We start from the raw sequence: 14,567 nt of genomic DNA, 5'->3' as shown, positions 1-14,567 counted from the left end.
CCTTCACTTTGGTTATATTAGATGACTTCAAACATAAAATGCAACTCTTGTTTGGAGAAAACACTAAATCCACCTTGGGAGCAATCACATACCCCTTTTTATGCACTCAAATTTTAGGGAAAACTATGCAAATAATTCTTAAATGGTTTCAACACTCGACTTTTCAGATGGAAATGGTTATTATAGACTCAAACCAACAAGAAAAATCCAAAACTTGAGGTTTCTCAACACTCAACAATCAAATTTCAAAACTGTTACCAACACTTCCTACTAGGACAATTTCTAGTTTTAACAGTCAAACTCCCAAACCATACAAAGGACCCCCCATTGTTTTTGCATTTTTAAACACTCTTTTTGGAGACCTATAATAACCGCTCTCAATTTTTGGAGATCACACTCCGTTTTCATTTTACGATGCCATCTCGGGTGATGCTGAAACTTGCAATGTCAGCTAGTACAAAGTTGCCAACTGCCAAATCTCTCTCACCTTTCCTCGTGGGATCGAACTGTCTACTCTGTTAGCTCCGCATGGCCAGGTAAACCCTATCCCCAACCTCATCCTATCTCCTTCAGTGCTCAAACGTTCTCAGGCACGCCAATCCGGAATGTCCCCAAGGGTCACTAAATGCCATAGGGCTGCGATCTTTGACGGGGCATATCTCGGAGCTCGTGCGAGGTATGGATGCGATTCTAGTTCTTATAGGACCATGTTGCAGAGATCTACAATAACCTCTCTCACTTTTTGGAGATCACACTCCATTTTTGTTTTACAATGCCATCTCGGGTTATGCTGAAACTTGTAATGTGGGCTAGTACAAAGTTGCCAACTGCCAAATCTCTCTCACCTTTCGTCGTGGGATCGAACTATCTTCTCCGTTAGCTCCAGGTGGCTGGTTAAACCCTATCCCCAACTCGTCCTATCCCCTTCAATGCTCGAACATTCTCAGGCACACCAATCCGGAATGTCCCCAAGGGTCACTAAATGCCATAGGGCTGCAATCTTTGACGAGGCATATCTCAGAGCTCGTGCGAGGTATGGATGCGATTCCAATTCCTATAGGACCATTTTGTAGATTCCTACAATAACCTCTCTCACTTTTTGGAGATCACATTTTTTTTTCATTTTACAATGCCATCTCGGGTGATGCTGAAACTTGTAGTGTTGGCCAGTACAAAGTTGCCAACTGCCATATCTCTCTCATCTTTCATCGTGGGATCAAACTGTCTACTCCATTAGCTCTGGGTGGCCAAGTAAACCCTATCCCCAACCTTGTCTTGTCCCCTTCAATGCTTGAACGTTCTCAGGCACGCCGAACCCGAATGTCCCTAAGGGTCACTAAATGCCACAGGGCTGCGATCTTTGACGGGGCATATCTCGGAGCTCGTGCAAGATATGGATGAGATTCCAATTCCTATAAGGCCGTGTTGTAGAGACCTACAATAACCTCTCTCACTTTTTGGAGATCACATTTCATTTTCATTCTACAATGCCATCTCGGGTGATGCTGAAACTTGTAGTGTTGGCCAGTACAAAGTTGCCAACTGCCAAATCTCTCTCATCTTTCGTCGTGGGATCAAACTGTCTGCTCCATTAGCTTCGGGTGGCCAGGTAAACCCTATCCCCAACCTCTTCCTATCCCCTTCAATGCTCAAACATTCTCAGGCACGCTGAACCAGAATGTCCCTAAGGGTCACTAAATGCCATAGGGCTGCGATCTTTGATGGGGCATATCTCAGAGCTCATGTGATGCGATTCCAATTCCTACAGGACCGTGTTGCAGAGACCTACAATAACCTCTCTCACTTTTTGGAGATCACATTCCATTTTCATTTTACAACGCCATCTCGAGTGATGCTGAAACTTGTAGTGTTGGCCAGTACAAAGTTGCCAACTGCCATATCTCTCTCATCTTTCGTCGTGGGATCAAACTGTCTGCTCCATTAGCTCCGGGTGGCCGGGTAAACCCTATCTCCAACCTTGTCTTGTCCCCTTTAGTGCTCGAACGTTCTCAGGCATGCCGAACCAAAATGTCCCTAAGGGTCACTAAATGCCACAGGGCTACGATCTTTGATGGGGCATATCTCGGAGCTCGTGTGAGATATGGATGAGATTCCAATTCCTATAGGACTATGTTGTAGAGACCTACAATAACCTATCTCACTTTTTGGAGATCACATTCTGTTTTCATTCTACAATGCCATCTCAGGTGATGCTGAAACTTGTAGTGTTGGCCAGTACAAAGTTGCCAACTGCCAAATCTCTCTCATCTTTCATCATGGGATCAAACTGTCTGCTCCATTAGCTCCGGGTGGCCGGGTAAACCCTATCCCCAACCTCTTCCTATCCCCTTCAGTGCTCGAACGCTCTCAGGCACGTTGAACCAGAATGTCCCTAAGGGTCACTAAATGCCACAGGGCTGCAATCTTTGACGGGGCATATCTATGGGCTGTCAATAATTCAACTATACTTTAAGTCAACGATTATCAATATGTGAAAAAATGGAACTCGTTGTATTTTGAAGTACTGAGAAGATGGCCTTGCCCTTCCCCAGGAGTTTCAGAAATGGGAGACATTAGGTAAGAGAGTGAAAATGTTACTATCGCTTCAACGCACATGACGCAATTGGAAATGCAAATTTTGATGGTAATCATTTTGTGATAAGGGAGAGACTAGGGATGATCATTGTTACTATCTCTTTAGTAGTGGAATTTTGTTTTCTCTTGAATTTGGTGGTGGGGGATCAGTGGTAAGTCTCCTTGGATATTCCTTCTTATGATGTTAGTGACAAGTGTTGCTCTTTGAAAACACTTGTACAATTTTTTTAAATTATTAGATAAAAATAAAGAATTGTAAGTATTAAACATGATTAGCCTTTAGTTCCTAGAAGATCTTTATTTCCCCATCAATGCATTTATAAAGTTAAGTTTTAAGAAGATCATAAATAGAAAAAATTAGAGAAGCAATTTAAACATTTATATTGATCGGAAACATGTGAGTCTTGAGTTTCCTCTACCTTTTAAAGAACGTTCCTTAGCTAGCAGACCTAATTCCACATTCCATAAGACTGTCATTGCGCTAAAGATTTAGGAAACCAACTGCTCTAAGATAAAGCTTCCCAGTCAATAATAATCTAGCCTATTGAGGAACATAATACTTCTCAATTAAACTTGTGTTAATTCAATATTAATTTTGTAATTAACTACAATTTCAGTATCTGTGTACAGGGGGTGACTGAGAAAACTATTTGAGGTCCAATTTGAAAATATATTTGTAAGGATCTCGACCAAGTTTCACAACTTTGATGATTAATACATTCATTCACGCCAGAACCTCACTACAAAAAAATAATATATAAAAAAGATAGTGAATAACGTCATGTCTAGACCCAAATCAACCAATGAAAGTCAAATTAGCATAATGTGGAACAACAATATATGCATTGAGTGGGTTGTCATAAAAAAGCTTCATAATAAAATTCATGTCTAGAATTAAAAGACCTTAAAGAACATTTATGCTTGTAACACAAATGGCCATTCAAAACTGAATATGATTACAATATGTGAAATAGCATTACAAGAACTTGTAATGCTCTTGTGAACATCGTGTTAATTCTTGTAAGAATCCCTAAGATGCTTGTTATACTCAAAATTTTGTTGAAATTGAATTAATTTTTATCCTATCGGTTAATTGGCTTAGGGTGATATATGCTTCTTGGATGGAATAATGAGTTCGTGATTAACTCTGTATTAAGATTCATAGCATCTTCTAGTTATTTGCAAAGGAAATTTATAAATTACTTGCTAATGTCATATGGCTTGCTTGAGAAAGATGTCCGTGTTCTTATTGATGGGTACTAATGACTATCCACATTTAGTTCTTCAATATCCTATTTGACAAGCTTTCCATAGACATTTCTTTGCCATACCAAGTATTTTTGAAAACATATTTGAGTAGAAGGACTACAGTAGATACTACATGATGTTTTAACAAATAAAGTAATGGGTTAAAGACTATTATTTCCAAGGTATTATGTCATAGTATTTTAATTGTAATGATCTTAGACTAATGATATTCTTGAAGGTAACTTCGACATGCAGCAAGAAAGACAGCCAAAGCCAAGGCTATATTGTGCCTACAACCAAAGCCATAAATGCTCACAGCCAAAGCCACTAGTGCACATAGCCAAAGCCATGGATGCTTATAGCCAAAGTTACAAGTGTTCACAACCAAAGCCATGAGTACATGAAGTCAATGATCACAATTGTTTACAGTTATTCACCAGAAACAGCTTCTTTGCAGTTTTTGAGAAATACTAATAAAGCAAAAAAGAACATCTACTAGTTGGTAGACATAATGGCAACTCTCTAGCAATTGAATTTAATTTCATACATGCACATATCTAATTTAATGTCATACACGAACATATCTCATTTAACATCATACATAACAAACATATAATATAAAATGATAACCAATAATGTCATATACATTAACAAACACATAATATATTATGATAACCAATAATTTCGTATATGAACAAACATATCATATATTAACCAATAATGTCATACATCAAATATAGAATGTCATATGTACATCAAATGTGTATCAAATATGTCTCTCAGATGCCTATATATATACATGGGGAAGGAAACAAATCTCTATATATGTGTATCAAATATCTCAACTACATCTTTTCCTTTCCACGAGGGGAAGGAAACAAGTCTCTCGACGTCCTCTGTCGTCGTGTGGAGGGAGACAGTAGAGATGATGGGGCCCTCTTGACACGCTCACTTGACCTCTTGTTGAGGCTCTTCTCCAGGTCCAACTGATACAAAGAAAGTAGATATGAATCAATATTTATTATACGTTGAAATCAAATATATGTACTCACAAAATCAATTATTTTCTTACCGTCAACAAATAGTCACTCTATAAGTCCACCTCAAATGCTCGTGGACGATCAGGCGTGACAAGACCCTACAACAATTCAATAAATATAATCACTTATAAATAACATTAGAAATTTTGAGATTAACTATTATAAACAACAACTAAAACGAAGAAAATTCTTTCATACCTCCGTCAGTGGCTATGAGCTAGCCACAGCTGCGGCCACTCCACTATCAACAGACTATCCTAGATGAGGAGGTGTGTCCGACATCATGAGCTGCATGTCATACAATACACGTTATATCTAACATGAAACATGGAATAAATATAATCAAATGAATTAAATTAACATGAAACAACTGTACCTGTGTGAAGCTCGTATGATGTCTCTGCTCTGCGTTTGTGGTAAAAGTTGAGGGTCCTGTGGAGAACTGATGCACATGCATATTTTTTTTGGTCAATCCTTAATATGATTACATAATAAATATATGTATTGATTAAAATGATTAAATTGATACATACCTCAGGACTCGTCAAAGGGACGAAAAATGGGCTTGGAGGATCGCTGCTAGGCCCAGGAACACTTTGACCCTAAATTTTGAACAATGTCAATAAATCCTAATTAATTAATCATTCAGTATACGTATGAAATGTGATCAAATTAGTAATTTACCTGTGTGTCAATGCCAAATGTCTCGTTCAGGAACTGATCGATGACAAGCCCATCACCTGCACCATCTTCGACATGAGTGCCAAATGTGCATAGGGATCCGCATGAAGTGCACATGTGACCACGACGTATAGAAGGCTCCCCCTCAACTAATGGGCTCGTGGAATGGATGAGGGTCTGTGTCAAAGCATTAATGGTCCCTAGAGTGCTGGCCTCTACATGTTCCTTCACAATTGAAGGAATAATCACATGCTCACGCTATGGATGGACCACGGCTGCCCTAACTACATTAGGGTCACGACGTGCTCCTAGCCTCTCAAATGATGACCCCCCACCTCTACCCTGAGAGTCTAACATATCAAAATAATTGGGGATCTCCCCCAAGGACAAACTCACAATATAATTTCTTCAAAAAATACATGGGGACCTCATGATTGTTGCAAGGAGGGGCATCAAAAACCATCCACCATCTATCCCAAAAATTATTTCTAATAGCATCATGTATGCACCAATGGATGGGAAATCGTTTAGTACCCTCTCTAACAGTATTTTGCTCACCGAATTTTCTAAATAATGCACATATACTACCTTTTGGTATTTCCTTTTTTCTAACATCTTCATATGACAATTTATTTGCATAAAATCTTTTTTGTTCATCCCTCTTAGCCTGCCAAATACCTAACTGACCACTAACTGAGGCTATCTGAGTGTTAATGGATTCGAGGGATGATGCCAATTGAGCCCTCATTGGATTGGTTTGTCCGAATTCTTTCAACCGAGCAATGATTCCTTCTAATTCAGTTTTGCCTCTCTCTATTTCATTTCTTATATTTTCTTGTGTGCCTGGTGGAGGTCTTGCAATTGGTTCGGGTTCTGAAATTTGTTCTTCTTCTTGAGGAGGGTTTTGGTTTTGGGGTTCTTGAGGGTTTTGATGTTCTTGTGGATTTTCTGGTTGATTATGAACATTTCCTGATAAAAAATCAATTGAAATTCAAATAAATAAACAAATCTAAATGAAATTTGTAAAAACCCTACAAAAGAATATAAAAAACTTACAAAACAATATGAAAAATATATCAAACAATGCAAAGTTAGGTTTATATCACTTACGGCGTCGTCGTGGGTGCACTTGTGGTCTTGGATTTCGTCGACAAGGAGGCATTTTGGCAAATGGTGGTGCAAATGTTGAGTCTTCAACTCGCGTACGCGCTGCTCGCTGTAGGAGTAGAAAAAAATGCTGATGAAAATGATGGGCTACGGGTTTGCAGCCCATCATATATACTTTTTATTTTTAAAAAGCGCGTACGCACTATAGCGCACATGCTCTATGGCTTGGGTTGCCCAAGCCGTAGCGCGTGCACGCTATAGTGTATACGCGCTTTTTAAAATAGGAAAAAAAAATTTCCTTGTCACCTTTTTGGCACCACAACTCGATGCATATGCCCAGTTACACACAAATATAACTTATAAAGAAGAGGAATAAAAAACCCATAAAAATATACCAAGAAGATTTAAGATTAAACAAGGTTCACCCTATTTGTGGCTATATCCACCAAACAAGAGGTCCAATATTATTATCTAATAAATGAACCTAATTACTATATGTAATCCCTTGCAACTGAATACCACTACTTGAACCTACTAAATCCTCATGTAAAAACCCTAACTTTAAGCCATTTTAACAAGAATTATGTCAGTTACAATAATAGGGTTGGTATATGTCACCTAATAGAACAATAACTCCTTATGCCTTTGATAATAATAATTTTATTTGTCTTTGTGAGGTGTTTCCCTCAACCCTTCTCTATAGCACAACTTGGGAATTGCCCATAGACCCCATAAAGGGATGCAACCCCTTGACCCTTCAAGGAGCATTTCCCCTTGACCCCATCTTGGGGGTGCTTCCCCTAAACCCCCATTGAAAATTTGAGGGGAAACCAAATTGATAAAAGTTGGTTAAAAATAAGCTTTGAGTCCAATTTTAGGCAGCATAATAGCATCACTCCTTTGCATGATAGTGGGATTTTCCTTTATGACTGTCACATCTTAGGTGAATTTAGTGGAGGTTGGTGATGTTTCTACATTGGTTCTCTCTACTACTTATGATGAGGCTTTCCTTCTAAATCATTCTCTTGTTATTGGTTGACCTTTTGGATCTTCTATTGTGGCTAGTGTTGAGGGTGTTTAAGTACCCTATATCTATTATTGGTAGAGAAAGCCTTGCTTGTATTGCCAAATCTATTGCTACCCTTCCCCTAAGGAAAAAAATTGTCGTCATACTTGTGCCAAGACCTCCCTAGTTGTAGTTTGTGGCAAAGATTTCATGAAATTTTGAATGTCTATTGATTTTGTAGGTTGGTGTGTAGTTATGCTAGTCTTTGGCCTTCTCTCTTGGATTTTCATCATTGGGTGTTAGTCTTGGAAGCCTTCAATCCTTAGTAACATATAGCTTTTCCCTGGTCCTAAGGGTACTTTCATTGTGTCTTTTGCTTCTTCTAGTGATTATGGGCTTGGGTCTAAACAAGTTATGGGTTCAGGGAGTAAACACTCAACCAAATGTTGGACAACTTCCTCCCACCCTCTTACTAAACCATGTAATGTTGTATCTGCCTCTTGACTATAGTACTTGTGTTTTTTTTTTAAATCAATAGAATATTTGGTCCTACATTTCTGTATTGACTAGTATTTGGGGATGATAATTTAAAAATAATTAAAAGAATAGGTACAGTTTTAATGAAAGGGAATGATGGTAAATAATTGAAAATAAGTAATGCCAATCTTGTACCAAGAGATTGATAGGAACAAAGTGGGCTCGGCATTGACAATCCTTGTCGGGGTGATTTTCTTGGGCGCCCTTTTCTTGTCCATTAAATTTTATATTAATAATGGCACCCTTTTCTTCGCATTAGTTGACGGTTTGTTGAGAGGTACTTACTTGTGAATAGAGTTGTGCTGCTTAGTAATTGTTTATTTATTCAGAGCACTCCCAGTATGCTGTGGAAAACATCCAACAATGGCGGAAGAGAAGCAGAGAGAGCTGCGCGTGGTCATGTTCCCCTGGCTGGCCTACGGTCACATGGCGCCCTTCCTGGAGCTTGCCAAGAGCCTCTCAACTCACGGTCTTCAGATTTTCTTTATCTCAACGCCGCTCAACATTCAGCGGCTCAAGCCCCAGATGAGCGACGCAAAGGGGCATGTAGAGCTCGTAGAGCAGGCGATGCCCACCGTGGAGGGGCTGCCAGCTGGCGTGGAGTCGACAGCTGACGTGTCGAAGCATGCGAAAGGAGGTGCGCTGATGCCGTTGCTCTATCAGGCCGTGGATCTCATGGAGAAGCCCTGCGAAGAGCTTCTACGACAGCTGTCTGCTGACCTGGTCATCCACGACTGCACGTGGGTGCCACGTGTCGCCGCCAAACTGGCCATTCGCAACGTGTTTTTCCTGGTGTTAGGAGCGGCCAGCTTCAGCTTCTCGGAAGGGCAGCAGTTCAGCGTGCCGGAAAATCCGACGGCCGAAGATCTGGCCGGCTCGCCGGCCGGATTTCCTTCGCAGGCTATCCGGCGACGGCTTTTCGAAACGCGGAGGGTGCTCGGAATATATAGCAAGCCGCCACGCGGGCAGAGCTTGGCGGAGAAAGTGAGCGTGGGCGTGCGGGAGAGTTGGGCTGTGGCGTGTAACACGTGCGTCGAAGTGGAAGGGCCTTACCTGGATTACCTGCAGGCCCTCGTGAAGCGACCTGTTCATCCGGTGGGGTTTCTCATGCCTAAGCTGCCGCCGCCACCCGCAGACGATGTATGCTTGCACTGGCTCGACCGGCAACCGGCTGCTTCGGTGGTTCTGTCGGCCTTCGGCAGCGAGTATGCTCTCGCCGCCGGTGATGTCGCCGCCATGGCGATGGGTTTGCAAGAAAGCGGCGCAGCCTTCATCTGGGTTCTGCCCGCCGCCAACACCTTGCCGGAGGGCTTACAAGATCAGATTGGGGTATTATATTAGGTCCTAATATTAAAGGGCTATTTCGTTTTATACAATCAAGGATGCGTCTATAATCTTGTTTTATTTTTTAAATGTGTTTTATTTTATTTTAATTATTTTTTGATGGAGGTACTTTTGCTATGAGCTAAAGACTAAGGATGTATCTATTCTAAGAACTAAAAGCCAAGGTCTAAGATTTTATTTTGGAAAATTATTTTGCAGGAGAAAGGATTGATAGTCACAAAGTGGGCTCCGCAGTTGCACATTTTGAACCATCCTTCCACTGGTGCTTTCCTTACCCATTGTGGTTGGAGTTCGACAACAGAGGCCTTGAGGTTCGGGGTGCCTATCATAGCTCTTCCAATGCAATTTGAGCAAGGATTAAATGCCAGGCTAGTGCAAGAGCTTAAGGTGGGAGTGGAAGTGGTAAGAAATGAACATGATGGCTCTTTTACTAAGGAGGATATTAGTAAGGCGATTAAATACGTAATGGTGGAAGGAGGAGAGGAAATAAAATCTAGTGTCAAAAAGATCAATAGCATCTTGACTAGCAATGATTCTCAACTCTTTGCAAGAAACATAAGAAACTTTGTCTCCGTGCTTCGAACCCGCTAACGAGTGATTAGGTTAGTAGCTCTAAATTTTTCTACATTTGAGAGCCTTTAGAATATGATTAGGTCAATAGATCCCAAAATGATTCATCGTTATATGGATAACAAGATGAAATTCATTTTGAGGAGTAAATAAAATAATAAAGTTGTGGATTGCTTTTTCCTCCTTTTTTGCATAACATGTATCTCATTGTAAAGATTGTCATTTCTTACTCAATGCCACATACACAAATTCCCAACTACAGTGGAGAGAGAGATTTGAAAAGCCAAGATACAAGACATATTGGCAAAAACTCACTCCATTCAACATATTTGGAACTTTACATATCGACATTTAGTCGAATCACACATAAGAATATTTTTTTCATCACTTACATAAAAGTACACATAATATTCCTATCAAATGTTGTTACATTCTCAAGCGCATTATTATATAACAAAGAACTAGAATTCCATAATTACAATTGTTTAGTATGCCAATCACATGTCAGTACCATAATATGACAATGATGTAAGAATACACATCAAACACGTGTATATGATATGTCGACCTGCACATTGGACATAAGGAAACATGAGTACGTCATATATAAAGAAGTCATAAATCAACATATAAAATAATTAAAAGAATCATGACATCAAACTTGTGTCCATCCGCATGATAATATCTCCAAGCCATTGGAACGTTGTCCATATGCTACCATGAGATGACAGAGTGGCCCAAGCACTTTGATCACCCAACCATGGAGTGGTTAGCTCCCTGAGGTTCCTCCTAAAAGAAGAACTCGTCGACCATGGCACAAGAAGGCTAACAACTTGGGATGATTGGATTGGAAGGATCTAGTGCAGCCATGTGACTAGTCTACTATACAACCATGTGCATAAGTAGCATCTAAACATAGATGTGAAAGAGTGTAATGACCCGTACCAATAGACCACTAAACAAAACCCTAAATTTAATGCACGGATAAATTATATTGCTGAAATAAAAGAAATAATAGTGCCAATGTATTCATTCAATGAAAACCAAATGTTTTTACAAATGATATGGAAAATTTCAGCACCAAAACATTATGACATAGCACCTTACAGAGAAACCCTAATTGGCTATATACAATTGAAAACTTGTTGCAACTATAGATTGAAATGAAGAACTTGGATTGATCAAATGGTGGAGACTAAATGTTGAAGATGATATGGTGAAAGTACAACTCCAACTGAAACTCCAAATCAGCAATTAAGCACAAATGAAAGGACTGAAATATCCTTCCCATAGCTGCAATAATTCAGGTGATCTCTCACACCCTCAAAATTGCGTACCAATTGAGAGTTTTCCTTCTCAATGGCCAGTTGTGACTATTTGCAGAAACCCTAGGCTCCACAATGCACATAAGCAAAAATCAATAATAAATCTCGATGATAGGCAATGAGCCCTCAATGCTTATTTATTCTTTTTTCTTTGATAGGTCGGCCTCCCTTTTTAATTTTTCCTCTGCTTCTTCCAGCAACCTCTAGAAGCTTTTTTTTATTTAATTTATAAAGTTACCTTGTAATATATATTTTTTAATTGATAACCTTATAATTAATTCCTCCCCAAAAAAAAAAATGGGACATTACAGGTCCGCCCCTCCTAAAATTGCTTGGCCTCAAGCAATCTTAATGTTGGATGCTGCAAAATCACTTCTCCCTCCCAGGTAGCATCTTCAATAGGTAAATCTTTTCACTTAACTAGATACTCTTTGATTACTCTCCTGCGTAGCTGCTTCTCTCTACTATCCAGAATGAATTCTGGCACTAAGATCAATTTCCCTTCATCATTCAAGGGAGCTAATACTGCAGAAGGCATCACATTCTGACCCCATGCCTTTTTGAGGCGTGATACATGAAACATATTGTGCACTCGACTATCTGTGGGAAGCTTCAACTCATAAGCCACCACACCAACTCGTTTGATGATCTTGAATGGTCCATAATAGCGTGGCTTGAGTTTCTCTGTACCACTCTTCTTGAGAGTGGACTGCTTATATGGCTGCGAACATGAGGTAAACCATATCATTTACCTCAAAACTATGCTCAGTCCTCTTCTTGTCTGCATATTGTTTTTGCTAGTTCTGAGCTCTAGCAATGTTGTTTTTGAGAGTAGCAACTATATCCTTACTTTCCTGTAATAGTTCACCTGCACGAGGTACTCGACTGTCTCCCAACAACAAATCTAAGAAACTAGGTGCCTCATAACCGTAAAGTGCCATGAAGGGTGCCATTTGTATAGTCATATGATATGTAGTATTCTAACAATACTCACAGAGATATATCCATCTGACCCAAGCTCGTTGTTGATCTGCCACATAATTCCTCAAATACCCTTCCACCCATTTGTTTACAATCTTTGTTTGACCATCAGTCTGTGGGTGATAACTAGTACTAGTTGTAAGCTCAGTGCCAGACAACCGAAATATCTCCTGCCAAAAGTGACTCATGAAGCGGCTATCCCTGTCACTCACAATGCTCTGAGGTAACCCATGTAATCTAAAAATCTCCCTGAAGAAGACCTCTACCACCTGAGTTATTGAGTATGTAGTAGCGATAGAGAAGAAGTGAGCATATTTTGTCAGCCTATCCACCACCATATAGATACAATCACACTCCTGGGCCCTAGGCAACCCCGTAATAAAATCCATAGAGATGCCCTCCCACTTCTTGTCAGGAATAGGAAGTGGCTATAGGAGCCCTGCTGGATAAGTGTGCTCTTGTTTGTTCTGCTGGCAAACATGACACTCATGCACATACTACAAAACATCAGCCTTAAGTCCCTTCCAAGTGAATCATTCTTGTACTAACCTGTAAGTCCTGAAATACCTAGGATGGCCTGCTGCAGGTGAATTATGGAATGCTCTCAAAATCAACTGCTTCACTTTCGATCCTGGGACTAAGTAAATCTTGTTCTTGTAAATGATCAAATCATCTATGAGAGTGTATCTGGTGTCGATTGTTGTCCTCTCCACTATAGAAGAGGCCCACGTGTCTTTGGCATATTCTGCTACAATCAAGTGTCGCCAATCCTCTGATATCTAAATCATAGAAGTGAGGTGTGGCCTACGGGATAAAGCATCTGCTACAATATTCTGTGTCCCCTTGACATATGTGATATCAAAATCATATTCCTATAACTTACTCACCCACTTTTGTTGATGATCATTCAGGTCCCGTTGTCCCAAAAAGTGCTTCAAACTATTATGATCAGTTTTAATACAAAATTTGTTGCCCACAAGATACTGTCTGAATTTGGCCAAGGCATGTATGATGGCCAGCATCTCCTTATCATATATGCTGAATGATCTCTCAGCCCCTCTGAGTTTCCTACTCTCATAAGCTATAGGATGCTTGTCTTGAATGATTACAGCACCAACTCCCTCTCCAAAAGCATCACATTGAAGCTCAAATGGCTTCATGAAATCAGGCAATGCTAATACTGGGCATGTAGTCATTATTTCCTTGAACTGCATAAAACACTTCTATGCCTCTCGAATCCACAAAAATGCCCCTTTCTTCAGCAAATCTGTCATGGGCACTACATGTCGTGAGTAGCCACTAACAAACCTGCGATAGAATCCACATAGACCAAGGAACCCTCTTAACTATGTAAGGTTCTCTAGTGGTGGCCAATCAACAATAGCACAGATCTTTTCAGGATCCATTCGCACTCCTTCCGCACTAATGATGTGTCTAAGATACAACAATTCTGTCATCCCCAAATTACATTTGGACTCCTTGGTATACAAGGACTTGCTCTATAAAATGCTTAATACTATCTCCAAGTGCTCTAAATGTTCCTGCCATGTCTTGCTATAGATCAAAATATCATCAAAGAACACTAGCACAAATTTCCTCAACTAATGGTGGAAGACCTTGTTCATAGTGGACTGAAAAGTGGCAGGTGCATTAGTCAAACCAAAAGGCATAACTACAAACTCAAAATGACTGTAATGACATCTAAAAGCAATTTTTTCAATATCCTGCTCTCGAACTCTGATCTGGTGATAGCCTGATCTCAAATCAATTTTTGTGAAATAACAAGCCCCATGCAATTTTTCTATCAGCTCATCGATGCATGGGATGGGATACTTGTTCTTTATAGTTCTCTTATTCAACACCCTATAATCAATACACGTTTGTAGAGTTCCATCCTTCTTTTTTACCAAAACAACAGAAGATGCAAAAGGTGACTTACTTGGTCTGATGTGTCCCATTGCTAGCAACTTGTTGATGGTCATCTTGATCTCATCTTTGAGTCATTTTGGGTGCCGGTATGGTGTGATTATGACAGGCTTAGCACCTTCCTCCAACTCGATAATATGCTCAATACCTCTGTCTGGTGGCCTGCCTGGTGGAATCTCACTAAATACCTTCCCATACTTGATTCTC

At 40.0% G+C, this 14,567-nt stretch overlaps 2 protein-coding genes across 3 annotated transcripts; one reads left to right on the top strand and one right to left on the bottom strand.

Moving 5' to 3' along the window:
• Positions 1–4,534: 4,534 nt before the first annotated feature.
• Positions 4,535–8,418, bottom strand: LOC149576320 (uncharacterized). Of its 2 annotated transcripts, XM_089816825.1 has the most exons (6): positions 5,568–8,418; positions 5,417–5,485; positions 5,260–5,325; positions 5,082–5,171; positions 4,916–4,981; positions 4,535–4,829 (listed from the first exon to the last, which is right to left on the bottom strand). In XM_089816825.1, the coding sequence occupies exons 1-4, from the start codon at positions 5,679–5,681 to the stop codon at positions 5,136–5,138; spliced, it is 285 nt and encodes a 94-aa protein (XP_089672951.1). In that variant the 5' UTR covers positions 5,682–8,418; the 3' UTR covers positions 4,535–4,829; positions 4,916–4,981; positions 5,082–5,135. The 2 variants fall into 2 exon arrangements, with proteins under 2 accessions (XP_089672951.1, XP_089672950.1); XM_089816824.1 differs by lacking the exons at positions 4,535–4,829; positions 4,916–4,981 and having other exon boundaries at positions 5,089–5,171; positions 5,260–5,485.
• A 62-nt stretch (positions 8,419–8,480) lies between these two features.
• LOC149576319 (UDP-glycosyltransferase 91C1-like) lies at positions 8,481–10,324 on the top strand. Its single transcript, XM_089816821.1, has 2 exons — positions 8,481–9,543; positions 9,757–10,324. Exons 1-2 carry the CDS (start codon positions 8,578–8,580, stop codon positions 10,147–10,149), a joined length of 1,359 nt encoding a protein of 452 aa, XP_089672947.1. The 5' UTR covers positions 8,481–8,577; the 3' UTR covers positions 10,150–10,324.
• The last annotated feature ends 4,243 nt before the right edge of the window (positions 10,325–14,567 follow it).

This window comes from Cupressus sempervirens, chromosome 1 (assembly GCF_028749045.1).
Source record: "Cupressus sempervirens isolate cs-2001-9-10 chromosome 1, ASM2874904v1, whole genome shotgun sequence".
Taxonomy (NCBI): domain Eukaryota; kingdom Viridiplantae; phylum Streptophyta; class Pinopsida; order Cupressales; family Cupressaceae; genus Cupressus; species Cupressus sempervirens.
This window is presented reverse-complemented; position numbering and strand designations above follow the sequence as displayed.